We start from the raw sequence: 19,120 nt of genomic DNA, 5'->3' as shown, positions 1-19,120 counted from the left end.
AGGGGATTACTTCCCTGGTCCTGCTGGCCACACTCATGCTGATACAGAAATGAGTTGCAGTGGAAAAAATTCAGGTTCTCTCTCATTGCCAAAACTGCACTAAACTACATCCTAGACCTACAATCTGATTTTTGTAGAATTTTTACAAAACTTCTCTCTTTGCTTTCAAAGATGCCAGTAGCTTTCTGAAACTTACTTAAGGGTTTCTTTCCTTTCCAAGTACATAAATGGGAGTTTCAACCTGGGACCTGTAAAAAGCACTTTTTTGGCCTAATTTTGCAACTTCCTATAAAAAAGGCTTTTTGCAAGGTTTCACTTCTGAAGTTCATACAATCGCTAATGTACAATAGATTGAAAAGTCATACACAAGACTGTCAGAGCTGCTGATGTGAAACATTCTTGCTACATGAACAGGCTATGAATTTCACCACTTAGAAATGTGCCAGATAATTGCAATTATTACAGTAGTAACTATGCTAAGCTTTAATGCTTTGACTGCACTTTTATGTAAAGTCTCAACTGAAATAGTAAATTAACATCAGAATAACTCTGCTGAAAATTAATTTATTCTAAAGGTGGTACCCTATGCAGACTTAAATGTGAACAGGTATGTAAAAGTGTGGTTAAAATAAAAAATAATCAAGGTACAAAAATATTCTAAAGGTTCTTTAAAGCAAATCAAGGCTGAAACGTTATACTGGCTTCCAGAACCAAAACCCTGTCTTAGTAACCCTAACGCTTTGAAAGATATTTTTTAACCTAAATTACAAATTCCTAAGAACATTACTGCTCAATTCGAGTTAAGAGCTTATTTAGAAACCATCTCAACCACCAACCTAATTCTCCAACTCCCAACACTGTCAATCCCAATAAATTTAACCAGAGGTTTATGACAGAATGAATAACAGTATAAAACTAAGGGTTTTGCAATACTCTTATAACTGGAAGAGGAGCTGTGACAGTGAGATCACCACTAGTTTTGGTTCTCCACCTCTCAAAAATTCAGGAACTATACATTCTTTTCATCACAGTTAGGATCCAAAATAAAACCCCACCGTACTCAATCTCGCTGTCTGTTAAGTTATGTATGGGTTGAGCACTCAGAAATCCCATGATTAGATGTGGAAGTGCAGGGTTGCAAAGAACACTGACATCAAGCAGGGCAAGCCCATCCACCATCCCCAGACTATGCTACATCCCGTATTTCAATCACAGCCACTTTACAGGATACATTCGTATCCAGGAAGAAGGATTATGAAGACTCTAAAGAAAGAGCAGCATAAAAATAAGAATCCAGAAAACAAATCAAGTGGCGACACAAACTAAATTAGTGGCAAACAGTTAAAAAACATAAAAAATTCACAAAGCAAGGACAGGGCAATAACCGAGTTATTCTGACAGCCTTATGCACAGATTTTGTTTTATTTGACAGGTATAAATAAGTTCTAGCCTTTGACTGAAAGGGGAAAAAAAGCTTTCACACTCCATCAAACAAGCCTAAGAAATATGTATTTAAAGAAACTGCCACTAACCCATCTCAGTGTATGTAGTAGAAAATAGCATGTGCTTTACTTTACAGCTAGATTTCAAGAAGTAGGTGTTCAGCAGGAGCTTGGTGGGGAAAAAGAAGCAACCATATAAGGCAATAAAACCAGAATAAAAAGAATGTGTTTTGGTGAGTTGGGTCGACATCTGTTCTTACCACACAAGGCTTGGCAACTTTCAAAGGAGGGGAACCTCAGATTACCCTTTCAGCCAGGAAGTAACACATAAAGCGAGATTTCTCACATACAAGTGATAATCAAATTTCTTTATGTATTTACCTGTCTGCTTTCAAAAGCAGGTTAGACGGCAGTTCAGGGAGCTGGTTGTGTTGCACGTCCAGGACCTCCACTTGTGTTCGCTCGAGTCGATCTGGTAGCCGTCCTAACATGTTATGTCCTGCCAGCAGCTTCCGCAAGCTACTATTGTAAAACAACCTGAGAGAAACAAAAAGTACCAAAAATGAGAAAAATCTAAACCAGAGAGTTGCTTTGAGAATTTAAGTGCGATCCCACAGTTCGCTACAAGAAAGTGATTCAGCCAACTGATTAGCAGACATGGTATTAATTACGCACAGATCCAAGAATATCTTCCCACTCTCCACCAACTTCTTGAAAAGGTTGTTCAGAGACAGGGAAAAGGAGGTTTAGGATGATTCATGAGTGAAAGTAGTGAGAAAGGGTTATCTTATTGCACTGTATAAAACATGAATATAGAAGCATGACAGTGAAGGACGTAACTGCTAACAAAGGCTGAATAAAACTGCACATTTTGGGTGAGATCCCCCTAGCTAATGGAAGAACTGAAGGAGTGTGGGTGAAATCACCAGTCACCCCACAAGCTCCATAGTGCTGTGCTCATCATGTGCTGACTCATAATCCAATGCAATTCCCCACCCCCAATTTTCCTTTTCTGTTAATACCAGACTAACATAAAGCCTCCTTTCCAGTTCTACAGCAAATGAAATTTATCTAATCGGCTTTACTTTCTTGAGCTTTTACAAGCAATAGATGACCTGTAGTCCCATCCCCCCGCTCCATTTTTTTTTTCAAGAGGAGGGGGATGGACACAACTGGGGGAGAAGAGTACAATGTAAAAACACAAGAACAAACAGCTGTTCTGATCAAATTCTAAAGCTAAAATTCATACAATAAACCATGTCATAAGGAGTTTAAAATCTGCACCTAAAGACCTCAAAGACAGAGCAACTCTTGAATTAGAAGGGGAACCACTTTCAGCAAATTAAGAAAAGATAATTCTTCATCTGCCACCTGTCTTACATTGCCACTATTGTACTGTTTAACCTGGCAGCCTGTGCATCAGGCTGACCTGCTTCAAAGACTCTCAAATTACTCAGCATTAAAGCAAAATCTTCTTCCCTGTTACAATGACCCAAATACACATAAAGAACCTCCCTGACCCTTCCCTACAATACATCAGGTCATTGGATTATTGTGCCAAAATAATCAATGAAGTATTTTCCCCTTGACAGATACAGTCATACTCTGTATCTGTGTGCCAGTGTTAACAGTTATCTCAGTTAGCTGGATTGTCTGCATTATGACCGTGGACACAAGTCAACAGCCAGCTGTTATCATTCCAGAGCTCAACACAGTGAAAAGGCTTAACCATACCATGATAAGTGTATCTATTAAGTTTCATAATTTCACCATTTTTGTTTCACTACACTTTTACTTGTAAAAATCTCTTTCAGTTACAGATTTGCCTTTTTATTCTATTGCTTTTCCAAACCAAGACTGGCCAGTATCATCACCACCAAGTATTATGAGAAAAAACAGAACTGGTTGACAATGTCTCCAAAAAAACATTACCTATTTGGAGCTTCTTTTGGGCAGGTGGGAGCAGTGCATTTTAAAACAAGACCAGTTCAAATCATGGCCAAAACCTTAGCAATTAGCTTTTCCATGAAAAGTTATTTTATAAATAATACAGAAGAACTAAGTACGTCTTTAGGGATTTGTTTGTTTGTTTTCTCTTATTTTCCAAGTAACACAAGCACCAAAGGAATTGGGCTGCCTGAAGAAATCAGAACCACACATTTAACTAAGCAAGTGCCTGATGAGCCTGGGACACCTAGTTCTCAAGCTGGATGGGGAACCAGGATGCTGGGATTGCTCTTCCCTATGGACAGACACTGCAAGTTTTGAAGGGACTGAAAGTTCTGAGGACACGCACGTCACTCAGTATAAACATCTTCTGAGAAAACATGGTTTGGTGAAAGCATTCAACCAATTCCTTTAATAAGCAACTGTTCAAAGCAACAAAATGTTGAATACAAACAGATCTTAAAAAAAAACAACAAAAACCACACACAGAAAGGAACAAAAACACGTACAGACATCTGCTCATTGGTGGCAGAAAGGTCATTCAGTCAGCTCCTAACTCAAGCATTTCAGTTTCCTTTGGGGAATCTTTGACAACATCAGTTTTATGACACTGAATTTCAACTGCATAGCTAAAGTAGCCTTTTGTTATTTTTCAGTACTTTTAAAGGAGAAATGACTGCATTATAGACTGGTTTACATTGTTCACATTTCTTTAATTGAGATAAAGATTACTACATGGTCCTCTATCTCAACTGCTTCAACTCTTTGTCTTCAAGGATCGTTTTTCTGTTTCAAGAGGTAAATGCACAGAGCATCAACTGTAGCTTGTTTAGATTAGGTGCAACCTTCAGCCTTCGAGGAAACTACTTGTCAGTCAAGGCTTGAACTTGTGGTTAGAGTTGCAGACAGCCTCCTAGGAGAGTCCTGCTCACTCACTCCACAGGTTTTCAGAATGCTATTCCGTGTAGCAGGAAAAGCACATGGCAGTGCACATAAACACACTGGGCACTAGTGTTTGCCTGACACTCAACAGTAGGTCCATACACCTGAGCCATTTGCATCTGAATCCTGACGCAAGTTTCCCTAAAGTTTTACAGACATTCAAAGACCATGTTTTGGACCAGGCCTTAAAATTGAGTTATTAGGAGCTAAGCTATCTAGACACATACTACAAAGAAGAGGTTTCCAAGATAAGCTATTTCCTGAGGTTAATGATAAGATGGCAGGAGAGACAAGTGGGATGTTGACTGTACCTCATTTCAGCTAATCATTAATCTCCCAAAGATATCCGGTGTGCCTTGACAGTCCTTGCTGTTATGAAGTGCAAATGAAAGGCAAGTGAACTTTTGCCCCCCCACCTTTTGAGTAGGCACAGTTTCACTTTGTGTGAAAAAAAGAGGGACTAAATAGTCTGCATGTTAGCCTGTTAGTTTACTTGGTAAATCTCTTCACATCCTTTTCTGCCCACATTTCTGAAATCTATTCTTTCCTCATTTCTGACACTAAAACTGCTGGTTTGCACCATATGGCACATTCACCTGACCCAGACAAAACTATCCTTTTTGGTTTCTGATGCTCTTCTGTTCTGTACAGCTCTTTAAGGAAAATATGTAATATTTTATCACATACTAGCTGTCTACAGTCTTCAGGGGCTCTGCACATCTCCACATAATTTTTCTCTTTGTGTCTAGCATGCTCTCCTTCTACAACATCTCTTTTGCAGCATATAGAGCAGCCAAGAATGACAGCTGACAGTGAAATCGGAGACTTTAAAGTTCTCAATACCAGCACCTGACCAGTATACTCCCTGGAACAAGTCTCTGTAGAAAATAAAATAAAAAAAAACCTTAATAAAAGCCATTTGTTATTTAAACTTGCTCTTTTCCTTCCTGTTCACTTGCTTTCCTAGTAGTTGTATTTATCAATTTTAAGTTCAGACTCCTGGCAAAGAGGATCATCTTTGTAGTGAATGCGATTGCTCTACTTGCAGGAGTTTGCTTGCTTGATGAGGCTTTATCCTCTCAACCCTTTATCCTTCAAACAGCACTGTGAACTGGAGTCTCTAGACTCCAGTTAAACTGAATTACAAGTTCTGGATCTGTCATGCAAAGATACAGCTGTAAATATTTAATATTCAGTATTAAAAATGAAGGGCTTCCTGCCTGAACAGACACATGAACAGCTTCTAAACTTCCACATGGAGTTCAAAGGCACTGCTTTCTTTGCGTGAAAGTAAAAGAAGAAAGGCTGGGTGGAAGCTTGAGGCATGATGACACCCCACAAGGTAAAAATAAAATCAAACAAAAGATAAAACAGACTGACAGTCACTGGAACAAGCTAAACACTGAATCAGCAATTATTTCTGAATTGCTTATCCTGTTCCACATTGTGCAACTGGTCTGCAAGACTCACCGGGCAGGCAGCTCACGTATCTGATTGTGGCCAACATCCAACACTTCCAGTTTCCTGCTGTCACACACCCACTCAGGCAGGTTTTCCAGGTGATTCCTATGAATAAAGCACAAAGAGGTGTAACTAAACGATAATCAAGATGTAAAGGCTATTAATAATACAGCCTCAAGAGAGACTCAGATACCTGCAGGAAATAAATCTGCTACATAGTATGTTTCCTATGAGACTATTATCACCCCTCCTTCTCTGAGGGCACTACCAAGTGCAGCGAGGTCGAGTGAGGAGGCAATAAAGCTAACAGCATTATTTTCTCCCTAGATGTGCAGCCACAAAGAAAATGGAAAAAGCTGCTTCCAAATTCCTGGGGAAGAAGTATTCAGCATATCAAGAGTACTGAGGCTGAAGAAGTCTCTCCATGGAGATACTCCTCAGAAGATATTCATATTCACACCCTACACAGCTGAAACACACCTCTTCGATCCACCATAAATTCAGCCCTGAAACCATTCTACTACTCTTCAGCTGTCTCACTGAACAGAGCAAAATCTTCTCTGTGTGTATCTTTGAAGCTGTTTTCCTTTTCTCGCATTTGTCCTCACAAAACTAACCCTTCTAAAAATTAAGTTCTTAGAGGTAATTTTTACCAAATAGTGCACAGAAAACATGCAGCCAGGCACAGTGGGGCACCCATGTATCCTGCCATAAAGACAAAAACTAGCAGCACAAAATGCATGGAAGAGATTATGTGCATGTGTATTCATGTAATCGCTACCTAAGTTACCATACATGGATGCAAAACTGGGCATCCACTAATATCCAGGCACTCAAAGACTTAACATTTGGAAACAGGACTGTAAACACAGCATGAAAATAAATCAATGTTCATTATCATTCATGTACTTTCATCCTATAGTTTATTCATGAAATAGCTTTTAACCAAAATACGTGATAGCAACCCAACCCCTCTTATCCTTGGATAACTTCCTTTTTGATCTCAGATTTCCCTAATTTCAAGTCAGCCAAGAAGCTGAAGACACTCTGCTCATTTAGTTAGCATGCCATCACTGAACTGAGGCACAAAAAGGGGTTTGTGATCAAAATCATGCATTCTGCACCAATTTCATTTACAGTTAAATGGAGAACACAGCTTTACGAGAACACTTTTCAATAACCCACACTTAGTCACACCTGTATGTTACATTTAGGTGCACAATGCAAATAACTAACTCATGGTTGATGAAACTTAGAAGTTGATGGCCACTTGCCCAAGTTAACTCACTAATCGTTACAATCACTCTCAACAGCTTAAGAGTGCATTAAGCATGCTTTTTAATTAATGAGATTATCCCTTCAGTGTGCAGATGAGTAATTCCTTAAATAAGACAGACATTAAGCACATGTTTAAAGTATTTTACTGATCTGTAAAAGAAACTAGAACACTCCTTTTACCATTTCTTTCCTTATCCTATCTCCCTTGTTACGGTGAGGTTTATGGATGCATTCAAATGGCAAATGAAGACATTCCTACAGCAGCCACGATGCAAAGAACAACCATGAGCTGCAGGAGCTGCTGAACTGAGAAGTAAACTATCACACCATCACCTCTGCTGGGCTTGTGACATGTCAGATATACCCAGAAAGGAACTTCTGTACATGTCTGTCATTGTTGCACATTATGTTATGTCTCTATAAGAAATCATTAAATTAGGGAAACTTTAAAGGCATGTTTTAGTATTAAAAAAATATAAAAGTAAATCTGTAAAAAGGAAAGAGGTAAGAACTGCCCAGCAGAAAAAAGCCCATCCTAACTCTGAAAATCATTCTTATATCTCAAGGCCCAATTCCTGTCATTTTTCCATAAGCCTACTTTGATGTATATTTAACAGGCCCAAGAAAAGCACACTCTTACCTAGAAATATCCATATAAGCCAGGCAATTAGGAACTGGATACACATCAAGGTGAGCAAGTTCTAGGAGAAAAAAATATATTTAAAAAATTATTATAGAGCTTTGCACGTAAATGGCTGTTCCATGCGAGTTACTTTAAGCAGCTAACACCCAGAGATTTCAGAACAAGTCAGTAACCTAAAAAACTTCTGAGGATTTGGACCTTTGTGAACTGAATTTTCATTCTTCATTATGTCTGATTACATCTGCTATATTATGCTGTACTTGCTAGGACACACTGCATAACTGATCAGTGAGAGAAACCGGAGAATTTTCAAAGTTGCATGGCAAATTCTCATTTTTCCTTTTTTGTCCCAGAGCTGCAACTTCACCTCCGCCACCCTCTGCCCAGAATAGTCAGTCACAAACCTGCTCCACTTTTTTCACTGGTCAGTGAAAATGGCACAGGCATAGGACATGAGACCTCCCACTCTGGAACAGCAAGCTACAGAATACCTCAGGGTCCTCCAGGTCATGGCAAGATCCAGAGTATTTTTCAACAGATTACATAGGCCTTGGCATGCCTGTGGATTTCCTGATTTCAGGCAGCCTTATAGTCCTTTCCTATCACCTCAACTAGTGCTAGTAATGTTATAATTTGGATGCTTTAGAAGTATTTCATATCCTAAGGTTTTTAGGTAGCCAGTGCTTAGCATTGAGGCTGAAACAAAACCAGCAGCCATTTATTTAAGTCTACAGGAAATCCACTGATGTGAAAGTGTAACAACAAGCATACCCATTCCTTTGGAATATGAGACTAAAACAAGGTGGCTGAGGATAAAAAGAGAGGACAGCCAGGAGGAGCAGCAAGACAGAATAAGGCAGCTGATTGCAAGATACCAGTTGACTTGGGTTCTCAGCCCTAACTGCACAGCACATGCTCAGATTATATTAACTTTTCTCAGATGCTGGCATAAATACTTAATGAAGGCACAGGATTGAATATCATTAAGATTACAGCCTTTTAAAGGCAGTTCAGAATGCTCACCAAATTCACTGCTCTCTGAGCCTGCATTTTGTTTATTTCATACCAAGCTACTCCAAAAAAATAATAATGGTAGCGAAAACCGAGGTTTTTAAGTAATAGCAGCTTCCAGAGACAGATCAAACAAATCCCATTCACAGAACACAAGTTATTCAACTGGAAAAGCCTGCATTACTTTTATTATAAAATACAAATGAAGTTACTCAGCTTTTGTAGCTTTCTGGCCAGAGTAAGCATCTAGAGACAATAGCAAAAATATATGTTGTTTTAGCTTGTCTCACAAATGGCTACTTCTTCAAAAATTCTCAGCTCCAGGGAGAAGCAATAAATTCTTTATTTACCTTAGTAAAGCAACACATTAATACAACACAAAGACTGACAACTCCAAGACCCCTCACGGCTGATAGAGAATAGAATTTCAGCCCAAATGCCAAGTTTTTCACACCTCCAAATCAGTAGCTCAATATTATTTGAAAGTCACTTCTGAAAGTCAGAACTGACACAGCACATATGAAACCCTTTTATCCAAGCGGCATGCCCAGAACTTCCCAATTCCTCCTGATTACACCAGGAGCATCCTACAGAGAACTAGATACAAATCCAGAAGTCAGATGATAACACCAGAGCTGCCCTGAAAATGCACTTACCATTTGAGGAAGCGTACAGTGCTTTGAGAAAATATCCACTGATTTTGAGGGTTACCAGCTGATTTCGTTCACAGTGTAACACTTCGACGTTGTTAAAAACTGTTGCATCCAGCTCCCCAAGTTTGTTGTCTCTGAGATCCAGTTGGGTCACATGATGCAGAAAATCTACTTCACCGGCTTCCAATCTCCTAATTGAATTCAATCTTGCAGACAAAAAAAGGAGACAAAGTTAGTTGCATGGCAGGCTCCTGTTGACAAACCAATGCTCACTTTACACGTAGGTGCATGGGATTAAACTAGCACGCCTCCAGGTTCACCATCAAGGTTGATTTAAATATTTTCCTCTTTGTTACAGTATTTTAAAAGCAGGATGGATCCATTCGTTTTATCCATCATGATGAAGGAATGATGACACCAAGTTCCTTTCTAAACTACTTCAAAAACTACTGATAAAAAGCTCTGCAAGGTGGTGTATTACTATTATTGTGTCTATAAAAATAAAAGATGATCTGGCTGTTATTTGTGCCCAATAGTTTGGAAAAGAACAAAATCTCTACAGTTCCTGCTGGCCTATCATGAGCATCTGCTGGAACAGCCTGGCAGATACAAGTAACCTACAGATATTGAAGTCTCTTGTCTTACTGAGAGGCCAAATTGAGATTTATGAATTCCCATATATTCACCTCCCACATCACCATGTTCCGCAGCAAGTAAATTCAGAGACCTGAAAATGGGTGTAGAAAGAAAACAAAGCAAAACCCCAGCACAAGTGCGTCTGTCAAATAAAGAGAACAGGTTTTAATCACATCTTCACTGCAGTGCACTGACATTGCCAATACTCAACAACTTCTGCAGAAGTTTCAACTGAATGATATTATCTATAACCCTGCAGTGTTTGAGGCTGCAGAGCACTCCAAAGTGTTCAGTTTCAAATTCCCAGCTCTGACTAAAATCAGTATAGTAACTTCTGCTGGCCCGTTAAGCCTCCCTAGTGAGGAGAAGGGCAAATATCTACAGTTCTACTGTTGCTCTTGCTTTCAAAGAGTTTCCCTTTGTGTAACATTTTCCAGGTAAAAGAAAATGGGTACTATTTCCCCTGTAATGCCACAGACTACTTTTTACATTTTCAATTTACAAACAGTGCTTCCTTCTGATTTCACTTAAGCAAATCCTTTCACTGTGCGGCAAGTACAGTTTATGAACACCTTTGATGTTCACTATTCCAGACACTGCTACCAAGAACCACTGTCCACTGCTCAGAAGACAATGAGAAAGCTGAAAATGCACTGCTGGAACTCAAGGCCACACTGCTGGAGCTCAGCCACAGCATCCCTACTCCGAATCCACTTTATTTGCTTTTAGCACATATAAACACGCAAGCATATTTTAACCCACCATAAGCGTTTCAGAATTCATCCATTTCAGCAGTTTTCTTAACTTACACTGACAGCTACACAGCAGTACAATACATTGAGTATTTGCTTGAACAGCATAATTAAATAGTTCCAAAATTCATAACTATTTCGACCTCATGGACCAGGCTCTGAACTGTGCCTTGCTCAGGTGATCGCAGAAGACCATGAGAATAAAGAACCACCTCATATCAGAGCCATTTGTAGTAAAGATCTGTTTAGGCGCTGTGAAGTATCAATAAAATAACATTACCCATGGTGGATTAGTCTTCTTAACATACCTAGAAATATTAAGGTATCTATATTTTTGTCCTTCAACTTTCACTGCCTTTTTCTTCATCTCATGCATTTGTAACATACCAGACCAAGGCTTTTTAGGTCAGGGACTATTGTTTACATTATATTAACACTGCAGCAACAAGAACTGCAGGAAATCACCAGTGTCCTATACAGTCTTGTTTAATCTTTCAGTATAAATACTAATTTAGTATTAATTAATATTAAATATTAATTTTATTATCCTATTGATCCCCCTAAACATCACCTTTCAACACCAATGACTGACATCCACTTATTCTTCACCTTTTCCAAATACCTACCTTAAATCCACATGTTTGATATGAGGCATCCTTTTTAACACCTGTAGGTTCAGGGTATCCATGCAGTTTCCTGACATACAGAGCTTATCCATGGCAGTCAGCTTCTCCAGCACCTCTGGAATGTCAGTGAACTCATTGAAGGACAGACTCACATAGCTGAGCTGACGCATATGCTCCAACTCATCAGGAAGGGACTGGAGAAAGTTGCCATCTAGCAAAAATGTCTGCAAGCTATTAAAAACAGGGGAGAAGAAGGGACAGTGAAGAAAGTGAGTGACCTGATAAATCACGTTTCCTTCCTATGAATACACAGATCTGCCGAAGTTAGTGTGACAAAAATAAACAAAAGGGCAGAAGAAAGAAAATTTTTAAGGAATAACACTTTAACATCTGCTACAGAAGACACAGACCAAATAATTAAAAAGCCTTGGCAACTATTACATGGGCTGCTTTAAGACACTTTTGTCTTCAAACATAGGACCATAGAATGGTTTGGGTTGGAAGGAACTTAAAATACCATCCAGTTCCAATCCCCTGCCATGGGCAGGGACACCTTCCACTGAACCAGATTGCTCCAAGCCCCATCCAACCTGGCCTTGAACACTGCCACAGATGGGGCAGCCACAGCTTTTTGGGGCAACCTATGCCTATGTCTCACAATCTTCATAAATCCTTTTATCTGATCTAAATCTGTCCTCTTTCAGTTTAAAATGAAAACTGGCCTATCACTACTTGCTCTTATAAAAAGTCCTTCTCCAGCTTTTTTCTAGGCCCCCTTTAAGTACTGGAAGAAACTTCAGAACTGCAACTTGTATGACGGCTGAAGCAGATAAGCAAGGACTTTTAAGGATTTTCTTCACCAACTAGGTGACGCTTGTGTCAAATGCTGGCGACTGGAAGAACTTTGACACATAAGGTGTGCTTCGCCTCCATCCACAGCTTACAACTGCTCCCATACAGATCTACAAGCCAATCTGCTCTAACAAAACCCAGTAAGTTCAAACTGTTTCTCATAGCAAGATTATGTACAGAGTATCATGAAACTGCTTGTTGCCTTTATTTTCAGGCTGTCCACATTAAGTTTTAATAAAGTACTTGCTTGTGCATCTCGCCTACAACTGCTGGAACACTTCTGAGGGCATTGCAGGACACGTTGAGCTCAGTCAGGGTTGGAATGCTGCAGACTGCCAGTGGGAAGTCTCCTAAATTATTATTGGAAAGGTTAAGGCTCTTCAACTTGGTGAATCTAAAGTGAGATAAGAAAAAATAATAAAGGAGACAAATAAGTGTAGCATAAACCACCCCAAGTTACCTTGCAATAATTAATACAAGATTTGTTGTGTAAATGCAAATCCCATGCATTTCTAGCTTACGTACTCAGAACAATCAAGGAAACTATTAGACACTCAAGTTCAACACCAGTAGCAAGAGTTCACCCACATTAAGCTGGCAAAGAGAAACAGGCCCTCCTGAACAACACACTAAATGATTTTCCTGTGAGTGTAACCAAGAACCAAACCCTTGCCATCCTTATGATATATACAGTTTCTTCTGCAGCATCTCATCCCATAGTAAAGCATTACTGATTTTCTGAACATGTTTCTTGCTAGTAAGACTACCTTACTGACACGGGTTACAAGGTGCAGAAAATTCTGAACAACAAATTTTGTGGTGCAGCTCAGCTCCATTTATGTGAGTAGATACTACCTTTCAACCAGAAATTCTCATTAGAATAGCCTGGTTTGAATACAGCTGGGAAATGTAATGAACTAAAGCAGAATTTAGCAAAACTTCTGTACTGACAAATTCTTCAGCTCTTGTTTCAGCACAATGTTACAGCTCACATAGATTTCATAATTCTGTCCCTGACATGTCAGGGTACTCTTAAAAGCCCCTTGGTTTATCACATCAGCAAATGAAGCAACTTGCATGTGCGTGCCTTAGTAAAGACACCCAAGACCGTCTGAATAAAAAAAACCCAAGAAGGGGACAATCCAATTAGTCAGCCTGCATGTTCAGCAACATTATTATCGTTGCCTAACAACCACTGGGAGGTACGCCTAAAGGCAAGTAAAAGGATGAATGAAAAGATCTCTGTCAGATTCCTATAGATGGGAGGAAGTTTCTCTTCTGGCTTTTTATTCGGACTTCATTTTCCCTTTGTTAATGCTCAAGTCCTTTATTTGTGAGAGCAGGTCTTTATATAACAAGGTGATGGAAGGAAAACTGCACCTATGAATGCTGCTATTTCACATGAAAGCAATATCTGACAACATGTGCCAGTGCATCCATACATAGCCTTTGCACTGGCCCAGCACATTCTTACCTCAAAACAATTTGCCCTTCCCTGACCATAAAACATGGGCGGAAAATGCATCAACCATTAAAAGATTAAAGAATTTTAACACTGAAAGGCTCTTAAAAGTCCTTACCAGCTACTGCAATCAACTGGCACACACCTTTATTATTGCCTAAATCAAACTCATGTCACTGACTAAAACTCAACATGAAAATGTAAGTAGCACATTTGTGTCATATTTCAATGAGGGTTGTAAGTAAAATATGGATTTTGCCACAGAAGACAGGCTGTGAGCACACTTAATGTTTACAGAGGCTTGCAGCAAGCAAGGCAATACTGTGCTTATTGGTATTTTGGTGCAAAGGTGGCAGAACTAAAAAAAAAAAAGGAAAAATCATGCCAAAGTTATCACTGATTTTGAACGCACTGTGCAGTGCTTGAGGCAGGAGAAGTCTGGAACAGAGTTAGATGGAGACTAAATGAAATCTTGCAATCAAATTACTGCTGCAGGGAAAAAATACTATGCAGAAACAACTACTAATGCATCTGTAAAATAAAAAGGAGCTAGGGTAAGGTAGCTGATGTTAACGAGGGCTGCTAGACAGAAAAAAAAGCGTATTTTAAACACTATACCTTCATAATCTTCTATTTAGAGATAAACAACTTAAAAATCTTGAACCTAGAACTGAAATGCACAGCCTTGCATTTATCCTGAAGACAGCTGTAGATTTGTACCATACATATACTGCTCTGAAATACAGGGTGATTCTGTGGTCGAACAGCTGTCCCTCAAAGTCAACTTTGAGCTGTCAACTGCTCAAAAAATCTTCCTCAAAGTCAACTGCTAGTACAAACAAGAGTGCTCTAAGGAGCAGATTTCCTTTTGAGGAGAGGCCTTTCGAAGTTACTTCTCCCTCCCCCCCCCACCCCCCCCAAGTATTTAGGTAAGTGCAAAAACAGTGATGAAGACAGAAAGATTAAGTCAAATAACTAAACTGCTGGAGAAACATCAAAAGGCAACCATTCCAATTTTCACACTGAAAAAAAATTAACAAGTGAAAATTACAATCTACTAGAAGACCGTAAATACAATCTTGAAACAAAATCACAGCAGATCAAGCTAATACACAGAGGAAAGAGGACTGAAGTGTGGGGTCTATAACTGTCCTAGGTCAAAAGCAAAGGAGGGGGGGAGAATTGCCACACACCACACCACCCCTCCAGATTATCTGGGTCACATCTCTACTACCCTAATGTATGTTTTAATGAGTGCATATTAAGGGCTTCTGTGAGTAAATCTAATTACTAACAAAAGAAACTGAATTGGTTAACAGGGGTACATAGTATGTAATGAAGGATGAGTAATAGTACATCCAGTGGATATACTCATACAGAAGCTGGAAATGCACATAGAAATGTATGTCAAATAATCCAGAAAGGAACGTTCATTGTTTAATCGCATTTAAAGAAAAGCTGAGACAAATACAGTAAGCTTCATTCAAGTTAAGAGATTAATTTAAGTCAACTGGCAGGAAACATATATATTCTTCCTCCTTTGTAAACGTGTTCATTTACAAAATGCTAGTAGAGAACATCACTAAGCCAAACTAGGAGGCATTTGCTTAAAGTCTAAGCCTACCTATCATCTTTGGCCACTCCCTACTATGCACATCACAAATGGGTCAGTGAACTTCCATTACTGAGCATTGCCATACTGCATATTTAAAATGCTGAATTGTGTATATTGCTTCTTATATCTAGATTTACAGTCAGTAACACTTGAAACATCAACATAAATAAGGCAGAAGTATTTTACAGACTCAAGTTTTTTGTTGCTGCTGAGTTTGCAGTGTTGGGCTTTTAAAACAGATTTTACTGAGCAAGATCTTTGCTGTTTTCTCCCACCCAATTCTTTACTTCTACCAAAAGCATGGTCACATACTGATGCGTCCCCATGGCATTGCTAGAAAGAAAAGGCACAAAATTGCTTGTTTGAGGCATGACAGTGTAATAAACTCATATCAAATCTGTACATATGCTTTCCTTCCTCTTCTCCCTCCTTCCCTGGTTCTAGACTTTGTTATCTGTTAAAAAAAGTCAACCTGAAGAACAGCATCTCTCAACACACTACACTCAGCTTACTAAGCTTTCTATTGTAAAGACCAATATATGAACACTCACTTGTCTGGCTAAAAATAGTCCTACTTTAAGCTAGAGCAAAATGTTGCCACGTCAACGCTTGGGTTTCAACATGCAATATGACTGAACACTAACTGCCATAATTGAGCCAAAAACGCTCAATTTTTAAATGCTGAAAAAAAATCCTGAAGCTGCCATACCAAGAGTGGCTTTAGTCTGACATACACAAAATGAGGAGAGGGACTAACAAGAGAAGTTTGTATCACAGCAAAGCAATGAACTGACGTGCTAATTTCAAATTCAGACCTGCCTGATGTGCACAGCACAGGAATTTCCATTACACTGTACAGCGTTTATGTTCCACTATGGCTGGAGTGGGGGGAACAGGATATTCGAATTGGCCATGCACCATCGTTGAAATACAGCTACAACAGACATGCCTGATGTAGCCACACATGCCCTACTCTTACCAAAAGCAATTAAAAAGCATTATTTTACTACACCCAAAACAGGTGACATGGCTTAATAAAGGACTCAGTTTAAAGAAAACAATCACTTGCCCAATACTCTCTCCACTATTTGGGCTGCCTCATGATTATGCTGTGGTTGCAGCTGAACATTACTTCAAGCAGCAGCACAGCTGCCTCTCAGCTGCAGTACCATTTCTGAGCAGATCCACTTGCCTAGCAGCACTGTGATGAACTGGAACTTAACTACAACTTGCCACCTTCATGAAAGCCTACTACTTTGGCCAGCAACTTAATCATGAAGAGAATTTCCATGTAAACCTGACACACCAATTTCCTCCTTGGAAATAGAAGGACCAATCTACTGCTTTTCTTGCAGTTGCATCAGATCCCCCATCCATAGGCCTACTGCCTAAGGGAGCAGCTAGCCTAGCACCTGAAATACTGTCATAGTACTTCCCTTCCCAGAATGGTGGTGTTGTGAAAACCTGAAGTTAGTTAGTTAAAATGAACTACTCCAGCCCTCTTACCCTGCAAAATTTGTTGAGACAGTTTCTGCAACAGCTAGGGAGATTCACTTGGATGCTGCAGGTGATGACTTTGACTACCTGAGGTTAACAGCAGCACCCACCAGCTTGAGGACATGAGAGTTTTCAACAGATAACACAGGAGGAGCTCTGCTGATGCTTTCCACTGTTTCTTGATAAAACTCCTGTTCATCAAGTAACTCATGTCATACCACAAAAAACAGATGGAGTAAAGTCATTGCAGGAAAAAGGGTCACTTAGTTTGAGGGTGAAGTTTGACTCTGGTCAAGTCAGAAGAAACTTGAATAAATTCATCCATTAATTATCAATTTCTCCACTACACGAACGAATACATGAAAATGTAATTTTGTTCCTTTCTTTCTTTAAACCTCAAGGGGAGAAGGGGAGGAGAAGAGAAAGGAAAAGGCAGACTGATAGCTTCAGTTTTGTTATCTTCACTACCCTTTATGCCAACACACCAGGAACAGTCATCCTGGTATTTCTCCCCTCTATGTGCATATAAAACTATAAAAGGCAAAACAATTCTGGCAGACTTAAGTCTATATGCCAAAATTAATTGCTAGATTATACCGAAAAGTGGAAAATAAAAAAAGAAAGAAGAAAACAGACTGCACTGCACAAAAAGGAATAACCTTAAACCTAGACAGTTATTTTTCAAAATACACAAATAATCAAAGATGTTAAGTCAAATTCTTCACACTACCTCCAAACTTGAGACATCAATAAAGCTTTTATCCTATTACATAGTTGGTAAGATGACCATAAAGACAAGAAGAAATAAAATGTATGTTCTGTAAGTGGAAATTAACTGAACCCACATTGCTGTACTTTGAAGTTCTCCACTTCTGCACATACCTAGTGCACACTGGTTCACTAGGGGGGAAAGACTATCCTCAGAGGAAGAACAATCTCTAGAAGAAAAGGGAAAAAATATTCTCCTCTATACTGGAAGTTTATGTTTTTAATACAAAATTAGCTAGAGGTGAGCTTCCAAACTGAAGCCCAATTTTCAATACATAAAAATAAAACCCTTCCTCTGGAAGCTATCTCAGAAAGCAATAGACAAGTAAATCAGAGTAGGCTGATAATAACTAAATTCCATAAATATGTTCACTACTTCTGAAGCATTATTTGGAAGAGATACTGCTGTACTTAGCCTAATAGTTCCAATAAACTGAATCTGATTAATAACTGCATTTTCTACTTTTAGATTACCCTATTTTTAAAAATGTTATTTTATAGCATATTTCTCAGTGCCATCTATTTTTCTCCTAGCACTATTAAGGCATGCACTGTTTCAATTTAAACAATTAAAAAAAATTCCATTGTGTTTCAGGCATTAAACCAGTTTTGCTGCATTCCCCACTCAGTCACTTGTAGTGACATGATTTTGCAATTTATTTTTCTTTAATCAAATGTCCCTGATTTTTGCTGAGTATTCATATGGGGGTACTTCCTTGAGTTCAGAAAGGTACACAGGAGCTATGTAGAATGCAACCAGTCATGAAGATCTGGAAAGATGCACTAACAAAACCAAACTTTTCCTTCAACGTCTTTTACAAGCTGAATAAAACAAAAGCGGTGAAGTTACATAAAGAACGTACTCTGAGTTTCTTCTTAGTATTAAAACCAGGAAAAAAAAAAGAAAAAAAAAAGTCCAAGGCTCCAGAACTTAGAAAATAAACATAGCACCAGAATATAAAAAACACTGGAAGGAGTTCCTTTCTAGTAGACCTCTGGTTGTCAATAGCAGGCCAACTTCTTGCTCTACTGCTAAGACGGCTACACTTCAGTCTTCCGCTCCGAGCAAAAGAGAAGAAATGACTACAAAATCAAGGCTCCCTGAGACCACCAGTGTGAGAGAAAGCTCCCAGCACCTTCCCACACCAAGAAGCATGCACTGGCACTCTGTACCTTGTGGGAGCACACTCCTCACGTTAGCTGGATTCATTTAAATAACTTCAATAAATGTGTGCATCTAAAAGCAAATTCTTTTCCAGAAGAGCATCCTAAAAAACGAACAAAACCCAACAAACAAACCAAACAGCCATCCCCCCAAAAGAAGAAAGCTCTTATCTTTGCCAGTGCATCTACTCTCAGTGCTCTGTGGGGTCTGGCAAGGGCAAAGATGTACATCTGACACATCCATCCATCCATCCAACTTTCTCCACTAACCTCAGTTAGATACACTAGCAATAATTACAAGGAGCACTTCAAGGTACTTTGAGACCAAATGTCAAGCTGGAGACTTCCCTCCCTGCTCCCTAATCTCTAGG

The 19,120-nt window shown here is 39.2% G+C and overlaps 1 protein-coding gene across 1 annotated transcript in view; it reads right to left on the bottom strand.

Annotated features, from left to right (window-relative positions):
* The window catches only part of PHLPP1 (PH domain and leucine rich repeat protein phosphatase 1), a 140,802-nt gene that overhangs the window by 24,745 nt on the left and 96,937 nt on the right, over nucleotides 1–19,120 (bottom strand). The window contains exons 5-10 of the mRNA XM_034062961.1: nucleotides 12,491–12,637; nucleotides 11,392–11,622; nucleotides 9,381–9,583; nucleotides 7,711–7,771; nucleotides 5,802–5,897; nucleotides 1,824–1,979 (exon numbers count right to left, since the gene is read on the bottom strand). Of these exons, the coding sequence (XP_033918852.1) occupies nucleotides 1,824–1,979; nucleotides 5,802–5,897; nucleotides 7,711–7,771; nucleotides 9,381–9,583; nucleotides 11,392–11,622; nucleotides 12,491–12,637 (894 nt within the window). The remainder of the gene's footprint in view (nucleotides 1–1,823; nucleotides 1,980–5,801; nucleotides 5,898–7,710; nucleotides 7,772–9,380; nucleotides 9,584–11,391; nucleotides 11,623–12,490; nucleotides 12,638–19,120) is intronic.

Source organism: Melopsittacus undulatus, chromosome 1, assembly GCF_012275295.1.
Source record: "Melopsittacus undulatus isolate bMelUnd1 chromosome 1, bMelUnd1.mat.Z, whole genome shotgun sequence".
Classification (NCBI taxonomy): domain Eukaryota; kingdom Metazoa; phylum Chordata; class Aves; order Psittaciformes; family Psittaculidae; genus Melopsittacus; species Melopsittacus undulatus.
This window is presented reverse-complemented; position numbering and strand designations above follow the sequence as displayed.